Source organism: Blennius ocellaris, assembly GCF_963422515.1.
Source record: "Blennius ocellaris genome assembly, chromosome: 6".
In the NCBI taxonomy this organism is placed as follows: Eukaryota; Metazoa; Chordata; class Actinopteri; order Blenniiformes; family Blenniidae; genus Blennius; species Blennius ocellaris.
In genome coordinates this window covers 8408803-8430664 of record NC_137655.1, presented here as the reverse complement: position 1 = coordinate 8430664, position 21862 = coordinate 8408803, and the positions used below count along the sequence as shown (strand labels likewise).

The 21862-nt window shown below is 41.9% G+C and overlaps 1 protein-coding gene across 1 annotated transcript in view; it reads left to right on the top strand.

Annotated features, from left to right (window-relative positions):
- Window positions 1-14907, top strand: part of adarb1b (adenosine deaminase RNA specific B1b) — a 133531-nt gene extending 118624 nt beyond the window's left edge. The window contains exons 7-12 of the mRNA XM_080498343.1: window positions 164-332; window positions 1277-1425; window positions 2594-2762; window positions 8287-8468; window positions 13123-13301; window positions 13944-14907. Of these exons, the coding sequence (XP_080354469.1) occupies window positions 164-332; window positions 1277-1425; window positions 2594-2762; window positions 8287-8468; window positions 13123-13301; window positions 13944-14120 (1025 nt within the window). The 3' untranslated portion in view covers window positions 14121-14907. The remainder of the gene's footprint in view (window positions 1-163; window positions 333-1276; window positions 1426-2593; window positions 2763-8286; window positions 8469-13122; window positions 13302-13943) is intronic.
- Window positions 14908-21862: the final 6955 nt, after the last annotated feature.

The window sequence follows — 21862 nt, the reverse complement described above, 5'->3', positions numbered from 1 at the left end:
AATTGCTTTAAACCTAAAGCTGTTCGTGGGCGGCTTACATTGTTGTTTAAAGACGTGTAATCTAACCCTGCCACTTCGACCATACCAGTAGTATTCACTCTTTTCATTTTGATAGATTAACGGTGACTAATGCACCTCTGTTTCCTTCCGTCCTGCCCCACAGGGACTGATGTCAAGGAAGCACAGGTCATTTGTGTTTCCACGGGAACCAAATGCATCAACGGTGAGTACATGAGCGACCGCGGCCTGGCCCTCAACGACTGCCACGCCGAGATCATCGCCCGGCGCTCGCTCATCAGGTACCTCTACACTCAGCTGGAGTTCTTCCTCAGGTAAGGAGACTGCGTGAAGTTGTTTAATATATCTGTTTATTGATCTATTTATTTGAATTTACTGCAACATAATTGAAGGCAATATTAACTCTGAGATGTAATATAGCATACATGAACATAATGTCAAACCATTTCTGGCCCGGCTTCTAAGAGAAAAGTAGGAGATTAATACAATAGGAAAGATGAAATACAGTAGAATCTAATGATAAAGAGATTATGCAAATCGTGTACTGTGTTCATGCCCTGCAAATTCTGAATAATGAATAAAAAAACACAGACTGGGGTTAATCATGAGCCAACTGAATAAAAACAAAATCGAAAGATCAATCTCAGATAATCTACCAAAGTAATCATATTGTTATTGCAATACTTGACAAGATTATAACACCTTTACCTGACATCGTGCATTCCTTTATTGAGCTATTCTCTAAATGTACCTTCCCGTGGACTATTAAGTGAAGATGGACAGATACATGATTTAAAAACAGGTTTTCAGACCGTCAGTTAGTCATTTGCAGGAAATAAACTGACAATTACACACATTACTGTGATTAAGTACTCTTTTTCATTACCTTTATTTTCTTCATATTTGTTATTTACTGTCAGTCCAATTCTCTTTGCTACTTTCAAAATCACGAGTCGCTATAATTTGAATTGATGCTGAAACCCTTTTCCCTGCATTTTTGGCAGAATTCAGATTTATGCTCCATTCTCACTACATATCGGATGATATCAACATGTAAATTGAATGAAATCCTGCCATTGACGATGCATTTAAATGCAGTTGGAAGGTAGCCAATACTCGTTTTAGAGAGGAGAATTTCATTGAGCGCAAGTTTTTTTGTTTTTCTTCCAACAATAACTTGCGTTTGAGTGTCAGCAGTCGTTTAACTTGAGTCCAGATTTTTTCAGTCCTCCCTCCCTCTGCTCTTTTGTCTAACCAGCAACAAGGAGGAGCACCCGAAGTCGATATTTGTGCAGTGTGACAAAGGAGGCTACAGGTTAAAGGACAACGTCCAGTTCCACCTCTACATCAGCACCTCGCCCTGCGGAGACGCCCGGATCTTCTCCCCGCACGAGGCCGGAGTGGAAGGTACGCCGCCGAGAGCTCGCGTGCTGCTCCGCGCCTCCTCCTCCTCCTGCGACTCGGCTGGCGTGTTTTTAATTTGGTCTCCTCTCAGCTCCGGGGATGCGGTCTCAACAACAGTTTATTTTATTTGATTAAATTTGTGGGGGTTTTTTTCCTCTTATGCATCGTTTCATTTAATTAGAATTTGACTCCAGTGTCCAAACGCGCATTCCAGACACATTTAAACAAGGCACTTGTAATTAGAGCTTTTTGTCATTCTCTGTCTGCCTCTATCAGTCTCCCCTCCCACCCAGCCCACCCACACTGTCTGTCTGATTAACCTCCCTCGTACTCTTGTCAGAGTGCTTTCCGTCGCACATGGTGGAGTGAATAGAAAACAGCCACATTCAATTAGTCACTGAATAGATGGCGCCTGCTGGTGGAACAGCAGAAAACTTTGATAACATAATCATAAATAATGGGCATGCTGCGTGGACGCTTCTTCTTTTTTTTTTTTGTTTATTGTTTTTTTTTCCCTCCCCGTTCTCACTTTGAGTCACTGTTCTCACTCCCCCCGTGTTTACTGCATCACCCTGTAACTTTACCTTCTGCCTTTTCTTTTTTTTTTTATTGCTTCCAGATTCTCACTAATGTTTCTGCTGTATCGACGCCAGAGAAACCCCATAATACAGCAAGAAAAGTAGCTTTTCTTTAAATCTCACTTCAATTGGTGTGTAAAGAAGTTAATCATTAGAGAATAATGTGAAGGCTTTTCAGTCATTCCAGATGAAAGGTAGCAATCGTAGGAGAATCTAAATCAATAAAATTCAGACAGTGTCCGATATTTGGGGTGATCTTTGAACGCTGCCGCCACCTGTTTATGTTTACGTGTTGTGTGTTTTTGTTGGAAAATGCTAGTAGATAGTAACATGTACTTACCTCAAGCTTTCTTCGCAAAATTAGCATCTGAAGTTGAAGTTTCTGAGTCACGGCCGCGTCCATATTCTCCTCCTCCTTCATGTTTTCGTTCTGTCCAAACACATAAAGTCTACACACAGCAAACTTCACGTTATGGCCTAAAGTTTATGATTTGTGTTGTACAGCGTGGCTACCTTTGAATTTCAAGAATTGTTCAAATCGCCGTCTGTGTTTCACATCTTCAACTCTTTTCTTCCCGCGTTGTATCGCACAGACCAGGGAGACAGACATCCCAACCGGAAAGCACGGGGCCAGCTTCGGACCAAAATCGAGTCGGGGGAAGGCACCATCCCCGTCAGGTCCAGCAACACCATCCAGACCTGGGACGGCGTGCTTCAAGGGGAGAGGCTACTCACCATGTCGTGCAGTGACAAGATTGCAAGGTATTCACTGTCCGTGCCTTGGAACATCGATCACAGGGCCGAGAGCAGACGATGGCGCACAATATTAGTAAATCACAGTTGCTTTTTAACTGCAGGCGCCCGTCTGTGCATGAGGGAAACTGAACCCCCGGAGATAGAGGGTTCATTCCCGCTCATGCACCGGAAGAACATGCAAACTCCACGCAGGAATGTCTCGGATCCTCAATTCAAACTGCGGAGATTCTCACTGGAACGTGGGAATTAACACCACCGTGCAGCCCTGCCCTTTTAAATCATTTGATGATCTTATAGAATGTGGAAGTCTGTAAAGTCTTTGCAATTTTTCATTGAGAAGCGATTTCATTTAAATTGTTGGTTTCATGTATTTAACTTTTTAAGGGACTCGGCCTCTAAAATGCTCCTTTCATGCTACTGATCAGTTATTTTCAACCGCATTTGTTTTTCTAATGAGGATCATATATTTTCCATTACAATGTTTTTTAATGTTTTTTTTTTTATGTCTCAAATATCTCTACCGGTGTATCAAAAAATCTCACAAATGTGTCTGTTGCAGAAAAAAGACAAATATGTCATCTGCAAGGGTAAAATATGCAAAAATGTCTAGGTTTTAAAAATCAACACAATAGCCACAAATGCAGCATTTATAATTAGTTATTGTGGGGGGGGAAATCATTTAACTGATTTTGTATTATAATTAGTGTGGTCCGGTTCTAAACGTAGATTAAATATCTTTCTTCTAACGATTCAAACTTCGGCTTTAATCAGCTGAGTCTAATGCCACTCCTGCCATCTGTTTCCGTTGCTGGAGTTACTTTCCGCTCCATGGTGTTGTAACCCAGCTCCGTCAATCCACCGTGTCGTGTGAAGTGCGAGTTTTCCTCCGGGGAGAGTCGGGGACGGCTGAATTGATGGCTCCTCTGTCTCTGGGGGCCATTTTTGCAGGCACATCATTGCGTCTTTAGTCCCTGTCCACATTCAAGGCAACACCATACCTCCCCTGTGATGAACGATAAAACTTCCCCATGGCTCCCCTCCTCCTCCTCCTCCTCCTCCTCCTCCTCCTCCTCTCTTCCCCGTCCAGAGTGGTAATACTTTGCCTGAACGCACCGAGTGATTGAATGCTGACTGTGGATTGGATGACGGACGTGTGTTCTGAGTAGCGAGCGCCGTTTGAGGCATGTTGTTGGCCTTTTTCCTGCGTGTCAGCACTGCGGCTCGTGATTTAGATTTTGTGCTCCTGTCCGACGTGAAGGGATTCAGGTCAGTAGAGGGCAAAATAAGGTTGAAAACCAACCACACATTTGGGCCTTTTATTTCCTTCTTTTTATGCGAGGGTTCGTCAAGATAACGGTGACACACCGGCGCACGCTTCGGGGAATCTGACATGAAAGCACAGAAAAATAACCCACTGCAGTTAAGCAATTAGGGTACTACGTCTCAGTGCCAGTGTGACAAGCCATTATGCACGACTTGTCGCTCTGCCTCCTCGTGACATGGCTATTAGCCAGGTCAAACACCTGCAGCCCACCCCCCGGTGTCCTGGAGAGGTGAGCTTTTAGCCACGGGGGCTGCTATTTAATCCACGTGGTAACAGGCACACTGTGACCATGCCCTCATCGTTCCCTCCAAACACGTTGTTTTCTGCTCCTCTCGTTGTCCTCCAATTACACGGCCAGTGTTACGCCGAGTTCTGTATGGCTGCTGAAAGCTTCCTCCCTACTCACATTGTCGAAGGAAAAAAAAAAGACCTGAATAATGACTCAGTTCAAATAATGTGTGACAAGAATGAACTTTTGACTCAAAAGTTTCTGTAATTAATGGTAAATAATGGCTTTTCAGCCTGGTGTGTTACCTGAAGTAAACAGAATCTCCCGAATAAATCAAATCTTACACAAATAAATCAAATCTTACACAAATTTTTAGCAATGGATTTAATTTCTGGAAATTCCAAGCAGTTGACATAAAATGTGCTCCTTTTTTGTGTCACTACGGACACTGGAATCAAATGATATTCCATGCACAATTTATTTGTGTTTTATTTAATTCGTCAGGGTAAATCTAAACACATTACAGGCATGATTATTATGATGTATTGTCCCCGGAACATGGGAAACCATGAACATGTCTTTCCACTTTGACTTTGCACTGAAGAAGCATTTCTATACACCTGTAAGTTTTATCACCAAAAAGAAACTAATTTTGTGGGTTTAGCTTTTTTTTTTTAAATCTTGGTTTGACCTTGTGCTTCAGTGCATCCATGTTGTTTCTTCTCCCTGTAGGTTCATATAATATATGTGCAAACCAAAGGAGAACATTTTGATTTTGATGTGAGGGCCAGAAAGGGTTCCTCCTCATGGTTAAAGGGCAAGATTGAGATAATTTTTTTTCTTATTACTTTGGGAAGCGTTCAGTAGTATTGCCATTGTAAATTTACGATTAATATCATCAGTAAAGCATAGGGTGTGTAAAAAAAAAAAAAAATCAGATTATAAACCTATAAATAAAGTGTGAAATAATTCTTTTTTTTAAAGATGTTGATTTAAACACAAGCTTTACATATTAATCTAACAAATGCATTGATGTAATGTAGGCAAAGTGAGACTCACTGCTTTAAGCCCCCTGTTGTGAAAATGCAAAACTTTTTTTTTTCATTACATAAACAAAAGGCACTAACTCACTACCCAACAAGAAAACGGCATCATTTTCAGGTTTTCTGCCATTTCCGTTTTCAAAACATTTGATCGTACTTTTTAAAAACAAAAACAATATGCTTTCACTTGAAACGCCATGTTAACGAGGGATTAGTTTCAAATTAAAAATTTGGAGACCATCACCAGTTAACAAATGCCAGATACTGCTTTTCGATCAGTTTGGAATTGATTTTGTATCATGAAAATGCCATAATAACAGTGAACATACTGTATCTATCTCAACCACCAGATTTACAGTAAATTGATGTGTTTGCTCTGGATTTCTGCTGAAGTAGCTTTTTATGACTAAGCAGTGAAGATTCACTAAAACAATTTCGAGCAGAAGGGGGACACGTCCACCAGAGTGTTGGTACTGTACCTCCCCCTTTTCCTTCTCAGCAAGTCACACCTTGAATATGGTATCGAACGTATTTGAATTGACCATCCTCCTCTCATCACCTGTTAAACCAATCAGTTTTTAGTTTTTTGGGGGGAGTTTGCTCACGGGCCTTACAGAGTGCGTGTTGTATCGACGCAGGAGGCGTGTGATTGAAGGAAGCAGCAACAGGAAAACATGGTGATGTTTGATAGAAAACAAAAATTGAAAGACTTAAAAAACATAACTTGCTCAGTCGATGGTTGTTTTTTGTATTGGGGTTCATGTGTGCGTCCTTCAGAGGGTATTCAGGTGTTTTTGTGTCGTAATGAAACAATATGTGGAGTTTGTGGGTGCCATCGAATGTTATGAGGCTGAGTGACTGAGCGTCTGTGTCTGTGTTTTAACCGCTCGCAGCTATGAGTTCAGAGATTTTTTCATTTGGTCCTCCCTCCCGTCTCGCACACATCCACACGGTGAATATTGCATATGGAAACAATGGGCCCTGTGTGTAGCCCGGGGTCTCCCGCTCGCATATTTCTCATTGTTCTCGGTTCGTATTGGTAATTTCACACCCTCTCGGTCTGCCTGGAGTAAAGCGGAGAACGAGAGAAGATCGTCAACAGGCTCACAAATCTATTGTTGTTTAATTTGCCCCTTAAAGGGGAAAAAAAACCTTTTTACTAAACTCAACCTCCACAAACCCGACATGAAGGCATAGAATTAATTGATCCGATACAGCCATTTATCACAAGTGTTAAAAAAAAAGGATCAATCAATAAAACTAACTTTATTTGTATAACAGCTTTCATACAGCTCAAATCCAGGTTTGCATCATAACTGCGTTTGTGAACATTTATGAAAGAATCCCAGCGGAGCACCACACGTTGAACCTCTCAAAGGTTCCAGAAGCTCGCCATCCTTGTTGAGTTTCTCGTGAATTCTTTAAACAATTTCATTTCATTCTCCATTTCTTCATGTTCCTCCTTTCCTCACTCTCATTTTGCTCCTCTATCTGTGCCTCGCCCTCTCGGTGGGTTGGGTGGGGGTCGGCGCTGCTTCGCGGAGCATGTCAATGGGAAAATGAGTGGCGAGAGAGGGCTAATGACGCAGCGCAGGAACACATACAAGTTTTGTGGAAAAAATGAAATTGGATCAGTCCGAGTGTACACAGCTGTAGGATTACGCCCGGCTCGGCGTGGTAGATTGCATTGGCAGGCTAATATATTTGCCTATGGATCGTGCGCGTGCATGTGTGTGTGTGTTGTGCCACTTAAGCACATATATTGTAACCACTCTGGTTTTTCTGAGATTCAGGCTCTCTGGGGAGCTCGTTAGGCTGCTCACATTACCGCCTTAATGGTGACGTCCTGTAGATCCCCTGAAGCACATTGATCACGAGCTGTCACAACTTTATGTCCATGCAAAAGATTTGAAAAAGGCATGTTTCTTCAGAGTCGGGTCCTATTGCTATTTAATGGGTGTTCTGAGTCTTTGTTTGAGAATAGTGACAGCTGATATAATATATAAGTTTGCCGTGGACTCGAGCTGCATTTCTCAATTGGATGTATTTGTTATTCTGTTATTTATGATGTATTGGGGGCTGGTGAAGTAAACTGAGCTTTTTGGTCCATTTTTAAAACAAGCTGAAACTTTCAATTGAGTAAAAAATGTGCCCATTAATGTGCAAAACTAAAGTATGTGATAATGTCGTCAGGGATTGCGAGAGCGGCGTGATTCACGATGCGTCAAGATACTTGATGAAACACACTCCAACCACGTCACGTTCAATGTCACTTATATCACTTTCCTTCAAGACTCTGATGCTTTGAACTGCAGCGGTTCGACCATGACAACATGAGGAGATCGGCGCCACTGGCTGGTTGGAGGTTTTGCATTAGCGAGCTGAATTATCACAACAACTTAAAACGCTTTCCGCATTTGGCTGCTTGGTGAAAATAAATGGGACAGACAGTGAGACAGAAAGTCAGGCCAATATTTTGGACAAGTGGCTAACGACTAACCAATTGCCAAATTGGAGAACATTTAACAAAAGGGAGATTAATCCTGCTGTCAATTAATAATCCTTAAATTATTGTTGTGAATCGACACTGCCGCTGAATGTTTATTTAGACGTATTGATTGGTTCTTGCACCCGGAGATTACAGGTTACCCACAACAGTGAAAAGGGCAAAGATGGAAATTCTCTATTAATTTCCAATCCCTGAAGCCTTTTTTTTAATTATTATTCTTTAAATTTAGAAAATATTCCATCAGAAAACTTTAGAAACGCCTTTAAAACGCATGACCATATAGTTAAAAATGTGAAAAAGCTGAATGTTTTGAAGACTCTTGCTGAGTTGATGGTCAAATCGTTAAAAACCGCCGTGAGTCTGGACAGCGTGGCTGTTTTTGGCAGCAGTCGTCTCACCTTGATATGTTTTTAATCCCTCATCAGGTGGAACGTGGTGGGCATCCAGGGCTCTTTGATGAGCTACTTCACAGAGCCCATCTACTTCTCCAGCATCATCCTCGGCAGCCTGTACCACGCAGACCACCTCTCCAGGGCCATGTACCAGCGCATCGCGGACATCGAGGATCTGCCCCAGCAGTTCACCCTCAACAGGCCCCTCCTCAGCGGTAAGATCCCCCCCCCCCACTGTGGCGGCGGCGGCGTACGACAAAAATACGTCAGATAATAACAAGCTATAGATTGGCCACATCCATATTTTCATGTTCTGCGAGGATCGACTGGTTAATCTCAGCCAATCAGTCTCCAGCTGTCTAAATATCAAGGAGGTGGGGGATTGAATCCTGAGCAGCGAACACTTCTTCACCTCGTCGGTCAGGCCGCCAGGAGCAGGAAGACAGTTATTGCTTTTCTCCTTCTGTTTGAGCTACGGTGACATTTGCCTGGTTCCTGTGGAATTTGAATAGCTTTATCAGTTTGTGTACATTTCCAGCAAAGCCTTGACCTTTTAAAAAGGCCGCATAAACCAGGACTCCTGTAGTGTTTTTTTCTTTCTTTCTTTTCTTTTTAACTTTCCATTTTTAGAATCTGTGGGTGTCCTTTAGTTGTGCAGATGACTTATTTGACAAATACGATGGAAAACCTCTCACGTTTTATTCAACCAGTTTTCAACAATCACATTTAAATATTAACATCAATGTTTTGTTTTTCTATCAGAGAGTAGATACAAAACAATACATTTAAAGTGTGCATTGAGAAAAAAACAAGGTTGCGAAGTGAACACTAACCACCTTTTTTTGTGATTTCAATATGCAATTATGAAAGGGAAATTGACAATAATGAAATTGATAAATGTTTGCAGTGCTTATCAGTTTCTCTTTTCTATCGGGGCCTTTCTTTGAAGAGTTTGCATGTTCTTGCTCTATCTGCATGAGTTTTTCTCACAATCAAAACAAAACTACCCGGGGTGTTTTGCTCCTACTGTGTATGAATGTGTGTTTAGAGGATTGTGTGTCTTTCTGGGTTTGCCCTTTGATACGACTTGTCAGCCGGTATTGGCAGGTTGGGGAAATTCAGGTACTAAACATGATTGAATTAATGGAGTCTGTGTACTTCTACCATTACAGATGCACTAAATTATTACAGAGGTTGTCTGCACAACAATGGCAAGTATCAATGGGGATTTTATTTTGGACAGAAGTTTAACGTTAATCTGTAGATTCTTTCTGTTACCAACTGATGTTGTTTTTTATGTTGTTGTTTTTTTTTATGTTTCCTGTTGACTCGTTTTTCAAGGAGAATCTATTTCAGGGGTGTTTAACATTCATTTCATGGTCCAGGCAAAGATCTTGGTCCATGGTTATTCACTTTTGATGTGAGAAGACTTTGCGGATGGCGAAGACCTGAGGCAAATACTATGATCCCACAGGTATCAGTGGGTTTGTGAGAACATGTTTAACATAATATAGGAATCAGACAGAGGTGTAGCACCAACAGATATGCTGGTGAGTTAATGATGAAATCATAGCCTTCTTACTTCGCTGTTTCGGGTGAGCTCTTTACCAAGTGATAACGTCTAAACAAATTAGAATCAACCATGAGAAAGCAAGGCAGTAATGGATCAATCCTAAGCAGGCTTCAGCAGAGTTTCATTTCAATCACTCTATCACAAAAGCAAGGTCTCAGGCAGTGCTGAGCAGGAAGCACTGACAGAATATAAATGTAAATCAGAGAGTGTATTGATGGAATAAATGAACTCTTACCCAGTCAGAGCACTCGTCCAGTTGCTCGGAGCCGGTCACAAGGACGCCCGTCAACAGCTCAACAAATACAAAGCGGCTTTTTTCAGGAAATGACATTGTCATCAGTGTATGTGGTTGTCTAGATTGTGCCGGCTCTTCATGAAAAAAACAAATTATGAAATGAAATGATGTTTCCCGATTGTTCTGCATCCACTTGAGGAGTGAAAACCAACCCACCCTGATGTGTTTCGACATGGGGGTGATTGACCTGAAGGTTTTATCTTTAAATTATTTAACTATCATCTCAACCATAATAGAAAAACATAACACCTCAAGAGTGAAGCTATCTACTCATGATTCAGTTAATGGGGAAGTCGGAGCAAAACGATGAAAAACACTCCACTACAAAAGTGAAGCCAAAATGTGTTTGAGAGGAACGCTGCTGCATTCATCTGGGGATACCTCAGTTGCAACCAAAATCCATCGGTCAAGCCCATGAAGCAGTGACCACAAGGGCCAACCCACCATCACTGTGACATCATAATATCTTTCTAATTAATTATCAGTACAATATATCGCACAAGACTGAACCCATGTCGACATATTAGGTCAATCTGATGGAGCCTTACAGCAGCAGATTGTGTTGACAATAGATCGTATTTTCCCTCCATTAATTAACGTGACATCATGCATGGTGTTCACAGGTCAAAAGTACAAAAATGTAAGGACTTATTGACGGAAAACAACAATTTCACCAAATGGTAGCACTCCTGAATCTTAAAGAAACACAGTGCCATTGTTTAATATTGGGTCCACGAAAAGAAAACACTGTTGTTTTCAGGTACAGCGAAATCAGCATTGTATACTTAGTTTATTTATTACGACTCGTATTATAATCGCAGCACTCCACAATATCATTGCACATGTTTAGTTTTGTTCATGTTCAAATCTGCCAAAATTAAAGGCCAATTATTAGCAACCGGCCATTTTGTGCCAACCATATAATTTAGCTTTATATTTTACAGTGCCTGGGCCAACCTGGAAACTCTATATATTACATTTAGCTAATTATAATTGTCCCAATTTCAATATGTTTAGTTTTCACCAGGAAAACCAGCATGTGAAAACATGATTATTAGCTGTGGGAGTGCAGTAGAGGTTTATAGCTAAGCTGGGGGAAACATTATACCACATTCCAAATGAAAATATATACATTGAGCCATATGTTGATGGTAATGATTCTGTCTTTACTGTATTGGTGCCAATTCAAAAAAACGTGAATTTTTGAACGCATTCTTTTTATTGGAAAAAGTAGATTGTGATTCTCTTTTATATCCATGTGGTTGAAGTGCCCAGTCACATATCAGCCATCTAGAAATGATGAGCAAACATTTGTGTCCCTCCCGTTGACCAAACACCGCTCCCCTAACCTCCTCACTCCGGTTGTTTGTGGTTCAAAAATGTCACCGGGACGAGACCACAGCGTCTCCGTGGCGAGTACATGCTGACTGTAATGTGTTATGACGCTATGACCCTTAATCCTCACTGGGAAGTCACACACAGTCCCCAGCAGGCCATTAACTGTGCTGCTTTATTTCAATACCGACCACCTGTTTCTGTCCCCGGTGCGACTGAAATACCACAAGAGGAGGCAAAGCAAATTTCAAGGTGAAGAAAATACCAAACCTGTTGACTTGCGGCCATGAAATCGGGACAGTGGCAAACAGGCGGGCGACAATATGATCGCTTGTGTGGATCCCTGAAGGGGGGGGATGACACACGACACAGAGCCCACACACACACACACACACACACACACATACACACACCCACACACACACACACACACACACACACACACACACACACACACACACACACACACACACACACACACACACACACACACACACACACTGGGGCACCTCCTCTCTGGTTGGTCTGTAAATGGTGGAGAAAGGAGGATAATAGGAGGGGTGTTATTAACCTTTTCCGCTTTAGAGAGTTTTTAGCGGTGAAGAGCTGTGGTGTTAGAGCAGTGAGGATTTCATCCCTTTTAAATCATTTTCTGCCACAAGGGCTGCCAAATGGAACCGAGGAGCTTAACACACACACACACACACACACACACGACACTGCGATTTATGACATCCATATATCTCCCATTTATGCTTGAGATACAGCGGAGGCCAAAGCCCCCGCCGTCTCCCGTAGGAGAACAAGCTCTGTCCTCAGAGTCACCCGGGCTGCATGGAAACGTCTCGGTTAAAACAAAACAAACACAAAAGGATTGTTGGGTTTAAATCTATTGCCACTATGGGAGCAGCCGTCATTGGAAAGAGTATGCTGACATGTTGGGATTGTCTGAGAGATGGTCGCGGTGGGGTGGACCGGGGCACCAGTGAGGAGATAATTATCTTGCAGCACTTTTTACACTTCAAGGCCTGCAGACATTTGTTTTTTATTAAATGCTCTGGGGCTTTGGCATTATGTTTTGGGGAAGATTTCCGCACTCTGGGCCGTGGCTGGTGAAAGAAAACATTTCCCTCTGTCTTGATCATACACTGCGTAAGGAGATGGATGACATGACCGCTCCACAAAAGTGAAGGCGAAGACTCTCGGCTGCTCTCTGGCAGGTCGCTTTTTAAAGTATACTTTACATATCTGGCCTGTCTAAAGAGCCGAATAAAACAGTCAAAGATCCAGTGTTGATATTCACATTGGGTTGGTTTGCTGTAGTCCTTTGGATCTATAAAACCAGGATAATGATGCATTTATGACAAGCAGGAAAAATTCCCAGTAGGGAAACTTCACTAGTAAATGGGAAGTATTGGAGACACAATGCTTTACTTATGACGTACCCTGGTGAACACAGGTGGAGGTCATCTGTCTTCCATACTTATGTTGCTGGTTAACAGGATCAACTTCATTTCTACCAATGATATTTACTTTACGACCATATTATTGGTGATGATGTTTGAGCTCCAAATTTTGGGAAGATTGGGAAATTCTACCTCCCCAAGTGAACAACATGACCTCGGTGTGCTGCTCACTTTCTGACTCCCGGCGATTCTGGTTGCAGGTATAAGCAACGCCGAAGCCAGGCAGCCGGGCAAGGCTCCGAATTTCAGCGTGAACTGGACGGTGGGCGACCAGGCCCTAGAGGTGATCAATGCAACCACAGGCAAGGACGACATGGGCCGCGCTTCACGCCTCTGCAAACACGCCCTCTACAGCCGCTGGGTGCGCCTACACTCCAAGGTAAACGGAACAAGCGATGCGAAACAATGTTTCTACAACCACCGCAATTTTATTTATCTTGAACAAAGCCTGCTTCTCCTTTGTTGGCGACAGTTTGACCTCATATTTTAAACACCCAGGTTGTACTGACTCAGGAAAATGAGCCGATGCTGATAAAACCTCATACATATATATATATATATATATATATATATATATATATATATATATATATATATATATATCACTTCCCCCCCCCCCCCCCCCCCCCCCCCCCACTGAATTCTACAAGATTACAAGACTCCCAAACGGTGGTCCGGTGGCAGCATTCTGTTGTCATACAGTGACATCTAGTGGTCCTGGATGATATGAAACTGTATTTTAATATATAAGTCGCATTGTAATATGAGTCACATGAACAGCCAAGCAACTAAAAAAATGTCTGATATAATCTGAAAAATATGATAAATGAAGAACAGACTTACGTGATGATGTGGTGTATGTTATGATCGAGGGACTTAGTAGGAACAACACGTCAGTGAATTTTTTTTATTTTTGTCATGCTTTGTTTTGGAAAATGGGCACAAATTCAGTTCTTTATTGCTATTGTGTGTTTTTGCGTCCAATGGTAACCTTGTCTTGGTGTGTGTCTCCGTCTCCCAGCTGTCGTCCATCCTTCGGATCAAAATGCTGAAGCCCAGCTCGTACCACGAAGCCAAGCAGGCAGCCACAGAGTACCACTCCGCCAAGCAGGCGCTCATCAAGGCCTTCCACAAGGCCGGCCTGGGGGCCTGGGTCAAAAAGCCCATCGAGCAAGACCAGTTCACCCTCAGCTCCTGAGGGGCCGAGGGGCTTCCCTCACCACCCGCTCCCGTGTCCCTCCCCTCCCTCCCTGCCTCCCGAACCCAGGCCTGAAAGCAGGAGAGACCCCCCCCCCCCCCTCCCCCTTCCCGTCGACCACCAGACACTTAACTTCCGTCCCACGTGTCCACACGCACGTGCACTTTGTACTCGTGAATCAAAGCGTGCGTCGTCTCACACACCATCACCTACAGCTCATCGTTCCCATTCCTCCCGAGGACCTCGGCCCCGTGTCTTTCTCTCATCGTGTTGGTTTTTGTTATGATTTTACCGGATGGACTTTCCCATCCGCTCGTTTTCTGTTTTATAACTGGAATCCATGCTCGCTTTCACATTCTGTTCTTAGATTTTCTTTTACCTGCCTCCACTCAGTAGTTTGTGTTTCCCAGAGAAATTCCTGTTGTCGATGCTGTAGATGTGGGAGTCCAAATTGTAGTTTTGTCCTCTTGATCAATGAGTGTAGCCAGTTTAGGGTGAAATGTAGCCTAGGAGCAGAATTTTGGTTAACTGAGACGGCAACATGTATGGACCTAAAGAAAATATATGCATATTTACCTGCTAAAATTGAACAAACTATGATGACCTTTAATTTAAATGATGTTTAAATATTCAGGATGTAAATCTAGTACTGAAAAGAAAACTAGTTCTGACATTGACTGTGTGTGATTTGGTCCGTTCCTTAGAAGAGACTGTGTTTTTTAGCCCCTGTATTAAAGAAGAAAATGTCACACACACAAAAAAAATATGTTGTCGCCCTGTTTGATTCACTGGCTGGAATATAACACGGCAGGTGTGACAGCAGGTTAGCATGCTTTTCTTTTTTAATGTGTCATCCATCCATCCATCCTTCCTTCCATTTGTCCCTCTCGTTTCTTTCTGTGTTACTCTCCTTCCATACTGGGACAGTGGGAGGAGGGTGGGCGGGGTCTTGTTGACTCCTCCCCCTCTCGCCTGGGTCATGTGGACAAGCTCCAGGAGGCGCTGCACGTTGTATTTTCCTCCCCTCGTTCTTTTTCTTTTTTTTTGTTTTTCTTTTTTTCTTTCTTTCCTCGATCTAAGCCATGGCTTTGCATGGAAACTGAACTAGAGAGGCCTGCAGAGCAGATAACATGCGATGGGGAGCCGTCAGTGAATGATTCTGAATGAATGCCAGCATCTTCCTCCACAGGCAGCTTTGAATCTTTGTCTCTATTTTCTAGATTTTTCTCGTGATGGATCGTTTGCTTGTTCTTGTTTTGTCTTGGGGTTTTTTGTTTTGTTTTTTGGAGGGGAGGGGTTATTTTCCTTCCTGCATTTTAGGGATCACACTGCAGCGATATTGTAGGAGACCCTCAGATCTTGTCGTCATGTCACACTGTCAAATTCACCGGGTGCCACCTGATGCCAGTCTGTAGTGATTGTTTCCAGATGCAAAAGCCCCCCCACCCACCCACCCAGACAAACTGTGTGCTGACATGCAATCCCCCCCCTCCCCCCAACAACACTCCATCCTCGCATGATGACAACCCCCCCCCCCCCCCCCCCCCCCCCCCAACAATGGTAGATCCTCAGCCAAACGTCCCACGCTGTGATGTTAAAGCCATTCCTCCTCTTCTTATGCCGTTCCTTGGGTCCTCACACATCCGGTCGACTCCTTCTTCCAGCTCGAGGAACAACAAAAACAATGCGTGTGTGCGCGTGTGTTCTATTTAATGTGTGTGCTCAGGTGTCCTTCAAGCATACTCTTGTCAGAATTCCACCAAAGATGATGATGTCCATGTGTATGCGTCTGTATGTGTGTGTTTGTGTGTGTGTGATTGTGCTCCGGTAATTTTTCTTTATTTTGATATCTCATGCTTTCTATCAGCATTAACCCTTTACTGTCTGCTTTTTTCTCTTTTTTTTGTACAGCAACAATGTACTCAATTCAATGTGGGGGGGGGGGGGAGAGGGAGAGAAATCCTTCTTTAGACCACCCTTATCTGTCAGTAGTGTGTGCATGTGTGTGCGTGTGCGCAGTAATTTGGTGTGAATAAGGGGCAACTAAAACAGAAAAAGCTAAATTCCTCCTATGAAAGCAGGTTTATTCGTACATGTCGCTGCGTTGTTTTTTTTTAGTTGGTAATTCCACGACATGCTTCGTCCCCTTCCCTTCAAAGAGGATTATGCACTGAAATGTGCCTCAGCTAAAAGTGGCATCCACCAGCTCACAAGTGCGATGTCTTATGTCCACTTTCCACTTCTGTTTATTCGATTTGAGTCTGTGATGTGGAGGTTCTCAAAATGTTTGGGAGGAGGGGTTTCAGGAGACATATGGGGGTCAGGGAAACAAATGGCTTTTCACAGCAGGATATATATATTATTGGTTGTTTTTTGTTTTTTGTTTTTAATTCTAAGAAGAACTCCTTACATTTTCTGTTTCCGAATTTGCTGTAAGTATCATGGAGATGCCCTAAAAACAACAGTAGCAAAAGGATAAATACAAATACTTATAAAATACTGTATTTAAAAAGCGAACTAGCACAAGATTGGAAAATGCTGCGTTTCACTCCATAACTGTCACCCGGCACAAGAGTCGGCTGGGCTGGAGGGATGCTCTGTGGTTTAACCCTTTGTAGGACACTTGATTAAAAAAAAAAAAACTTTCGAGAATAAAAACTAAATTTCATCCCTCACATTTAATGGAAAGATGATTCAGTTTTATTCACTACTGTGCTTCTTTAAATGTAGTAAAGATGCCATCACGTTATTATTATTTGATCAAATCAGTTATCAAGTGCACAATGGACCAAATGCTCATGTATTTGAATAGAGAACAAGTAGAGTCAAACAATTTGATGTGATTTCCACAAAGAAATTTTGTGCTCATTTTTATTTATTTTTTTTATAATATACATTTTAAATCAATGCTGAATAATACTGAATAAATCTAATGGATAGCGCAAATATTAAACCTATGCATGGGAAACATTCGACCCCCAGCTGCCTTATCTGTGGCCCCTGGAGTGTTTATGTGAGGAAAAAGGTCAATAAACTACACCTGAACCTGATGTCATTCGCTAACATGTCAAACTAAGTGATGCTTTAAGGTCATTTTATTTGAGCAAGCCTATTTTGCAGCCTTTCAGTTAGCTCTTGATTCTAGTGTGGTGCAATCTGTGGCTCTCGCTACTGTCGGTCTCCAAAAAAATGGTCTCTTTCCTCACGTCGATCGGGGGGCTCATCCTGCCTCACTTCGAGAAGCTCTGCTGCAACAGTGAAGCAGTGAAGGGAAATCTTCCAGAGTGGACTCCAAAAAAAAAAAAAAAAGATAGTTACAACAAAAACAGTCTGATCCTCTGACACCCCCAGAACCAAAGTGACAAGCAATACTCCTGATGTCTCCTTTAACGTCACAGACAGGAGTCAGAATGAAGTGTCCCCCCCCCCCCCCCCCTTTTGCTCCTCCTCCTCCACTGTCTCTCTTCTTCTCTCCACAAAGCTGTCTGAGGAGTGTTTCCTTTTTTGTATATTCCCCCTAAAGACTGCCTGCTTTAACCAGTTTAGTTAGTTGGTTTTTTTTTGTTTGTTTGTTTTTTTGGGGGGTTGTTTATTTTTTGACTGCACTAAAGATGTCAACAGATGATGTCATGATGATTTTAAAGAGAAAAAAAAGCCGTCCCCGGATGGATGGAACTATCTCACAGCAAGAACTGAACTGCTTCTGCTTAAAAAAAAAGAAAGAAAAGAAAACCCTTTGTGTACCCGCTATGATGGTCAGTGCACCCCTCCCATCCCTCCAGCTGCTGTCCGTGGGGGGATCGATCTCTCTCTCTCTAACTCTCTCTCTCTCTCTCCCTCTCTCTCTCTCTTCCCCTCTCTATTTCACTCTCTCCAGTGTGTGACATCCTCCCACCGACAAGAACAAATAAAAAAAAAAGAAAAACACAACCTTTGCATGTACTACCAACACTGAAGCTGCACCTAGCATGATGACAAACTTTTAAAAAGACTCGTGTAGAGAAAAAAAAAGTTACAAACTAATGATAGATATATAAAATGAATAAAAAACAATAAAAGAGTTCTTAGTTTACTTTTGCACATGGTCGGGTTTCTTTCTCAACGTGTTTGAGTGTTGCTTTCTGTGTATGAGTGTGTGTCTTCATCCTGCACATAGAACAGGTGACCCAAGAGAAGAAAGCACAGAAGACTTTCATGGTTCATTTTTGTTCTCAACAAGAATGATCACCTCTAAGATCACCATATACCTATTTTCAGTCAGAAAGGAAGGGTATGCATTTTGTCTCAGAGTTGTTCAAACATCCAACGAAACCACAGGAAACCATCTGTAAATGAAATCCTGGACTTTCTTTAGTACCAATATACACATCGTAAAACAAAACTTTGAAATTCACGTCTGCCTTGTGCAGCTTAAATCAAGCCACACCAGTGGTGTGATCACGTCGAGCTGCTCGATGAACATTTCATTCATTTATTCTCAGCATTGTTTTAGTAGGTACAGCAGAAATCAGTAAGGCTGGTAAAGTGAGAGGATGAACTCTTACCTTTACAGGCTTTTCTCTTCTTTTTTATTTTAACAAACTGAAGAAAAACTGCAATAATATTTCACAACTTCTCTCTCGTAATCTTCGTCCAACATGCTGGAGACTAGAGGACTTTATGATCATAATATCAGAGGCTCCACCACCTGAAAACTCCTTGGGGGGGGGGGGGGGGGGGAATAAAAAGAGAAGTTACAAGACAAAGTTTTACAGACTACTGACACAAAAATCGGCCTCTATCAACATCATGGAGGAAAGAAAGTGAGGCGAAAACGGGAACAGCTGGCTCCATTCTGGTTCGGGCATGTTTGGCTGCCAGTGGAACTGGCACTGACATCTATTGATGATTTCACTGCTGACGGGAGCAACAGGATGAACGCAGAGGCAAGGAGGTGGATTCTCTGTATTTGGATTCAGGCAACACGCAACTCTACCTTTTTGGCCTCTCTACATTTAGCAGGGAAGAAATGGTGAAGAGAAACAAAAGCAATGTAGCACAAAAGCTTCTGGAATATGCTCAAATGTCCAAGTCAGTTGCCTTATTTGAATGAGATTAAGAGTTGAAAGATGTATAACCCTTTTTTGGGGAGCACACTGATATTCTTGGGGGTTTTTTTCTTCAAGAGTTGAACAAGGTTGTAAAGTAGTTTTTCCACATCTGCAGTAACATGAAGTACATGAAAAAAAATTTACTCTGTTTATCTCTTATTATATGCATTGGGTGTCTCAACGTCCTGTCTTTTGTAGGCTTTACTTTGATCGAATACACTGTCACGGTTTTCTTCATGTTCTCAAACAAAAGCATCATTCAGCTGATTGAAAGTAAGAAACAAAGAGCCAGATCAGAGTTAATGTTAATGAGAAGGAGAAAGCAGAGGAGCCGCGAGGTAATCCGTTGCCTTCGTGTATTCTGGAGGTGAACAAAAAACAAGCCGAATTATTTGGATGCAGTGATGTGCAACTTACTGGAAATTAATAAATGCTGTTGCGAGTTGCTTCTTTTAAAAGTAGTAGGATTAGTTTGCAAGTTACTTTTTAAGAATTTAATGAAATTGTTTAATTCGGCTGAAGTGACATCAGGTAGTTGGAGGAAGATGCTCCATCGTCTGAATGTTAGAAAAATGATTTATGAACAAGAGAGGGCTATATTATGTTGACATCATTTACATCAGAACAAACTGCAAAAATCACTTTTTGTGTTGTTTTAATTTATTATTTTTTTTCCTGCTTGCTCTTTTATTTTGCACCAGTCTCTCAACAATAATATGCATCCCCATACCTGGGAATGACGCCCCAAAAATGAAGAATATCTTTCATCTCTCTCCCTGGCTTGTTTAAATTTTTAGAAAGTGTGTTGCTCTACAAACAAATCAGAAATCAAACCCTATATAATGTCATTCGGGGTTTAGCCAATAAAGGTAGGTCCTCCCTTTGACCCTACCACAGCTCTGCTCTGGCACATGGCACCACGAGAGGAAGTACTTCCTCATCTTCCCAGATGGGCATGTGTGGGCAGAGCCAGTCCAGCTCACACAGACACAGCAGATTCTGAATGCAGTTCAAATGATGCAATATTCAATTGGATGGAAATCAAGGTAAACCTGGATTTGGGAAAATATGCTTTGAATACAACATTTTTGTACCAACAACACCCATGTGAAAGTGTTCAAAAGCTGTATAATATGACCCCTTTAAGAGAACAGAACACAGAGAGACACAAGTACTGCAAATCTACAGCTGTTTGTATCTATGGCAAAAGTCACTGAAACCTCAATAATTCTTACTCAGATTATTTTTGTTCTTTGGAAAACACGACAGCTATAACAAAGTAAAAATATTCCACAGAAGAAGTCTAATTTAGCACAGGTAAAGTTTTTCACTTTTTGGTAAATATATACAATATATACAAATATACAATAATTCCTGACAAAGTTTAACAGTAGCAGTGATGCTCTATAATAAGTGAGGGGCTTGTTGAGTGAAAGTTTTGTGCCATCAGTTTGTGTGTGAGGTCAGATTAGAAACACAGAAACGTCTCCTGGTTTTAATCTTCAGCTCTCGCAGGAAGTTGGAGGCGGGCCGTCCACTTTTCTGAGTGTTTACAAGAGCTGAAGGGCCCATCAGGCTGTGACTGATGTGTGTTGAGCTGAGGAATACAAAATAAGATGTCCCCAAAGATAACCTCACAGTCTGATATTTATAAGCACTATCCATTTTTACTTAACCAACTATCACTGCACAGCATACTGAGCACTACAACCCTCCAGCAATCCATGAATTCAAGTCTGCAAAGAAAACTCATGGTGAGCGTTGGTTCAATAGATGATTCTCTTCAAACAAGTTTGTTTGTGTGCAGCGTCCCGGCAGATACTGCCATCAGATCAATAATAAATCACACGTCATTGCTTTAAACATTGCGGCCCCCCCGCCTCGCGCTCGTAACATGATGAAAGCTGCAGCGGTAGATCCAAGCGGCCATGACAGGTGAATGCTTCCTGGACCAAAAGCATGGCGGAGACTCTGTGCTCCTCAATAATGCAGAAACCCATCTGCTGAGTCTGAGCTGCTGTTTACACACACAGACACACACACACACACGCATACACAAGAACATAAGCACATCTATCAATTAGAATACAAGAACAACACGTTAAAGAGCTGTTTCCTTTCTGCCAGCAGCAGTGCACACATCACATGTGCTGTGCTTAAAGTTTCATGTCACATATTTTTCTTTCAGTGGCAGTAGAGAGTGAGTGGAGGAGCTCTGCTGCGTTTATGTGCCCAGAATTCAATCTGATACAATCAGCTCATGTGCCAGTTGTACAACTATTGATTTAGAGACAGAAGAGTGATTGAAACGACCACAAATAGAGTTAAATGGCTACAAAAGGACAATCATAAAGAGGTGCGAGAAGGTACCAGAAAACACAAAATAACCACAAAGAGATGCAGGATGACAACAAAAAGATATGAAACAAATACATATAGATAAACAATGTACTGAAAAACTGCAAAACAAATGTGTTAGATTACTCCATAATATCAATAAATCAAGACAAAAAGATGCAAAAGTGTTTTTAAAAAAAAAAGAAAAAATTACTAACGATGCCAAAGAGGAGAAGTATTCCCACAAAATAAAATGACAATGAAGAGAGAAAACAATGGCCATGAGAATACATAAAACATACTGTACACAATGAT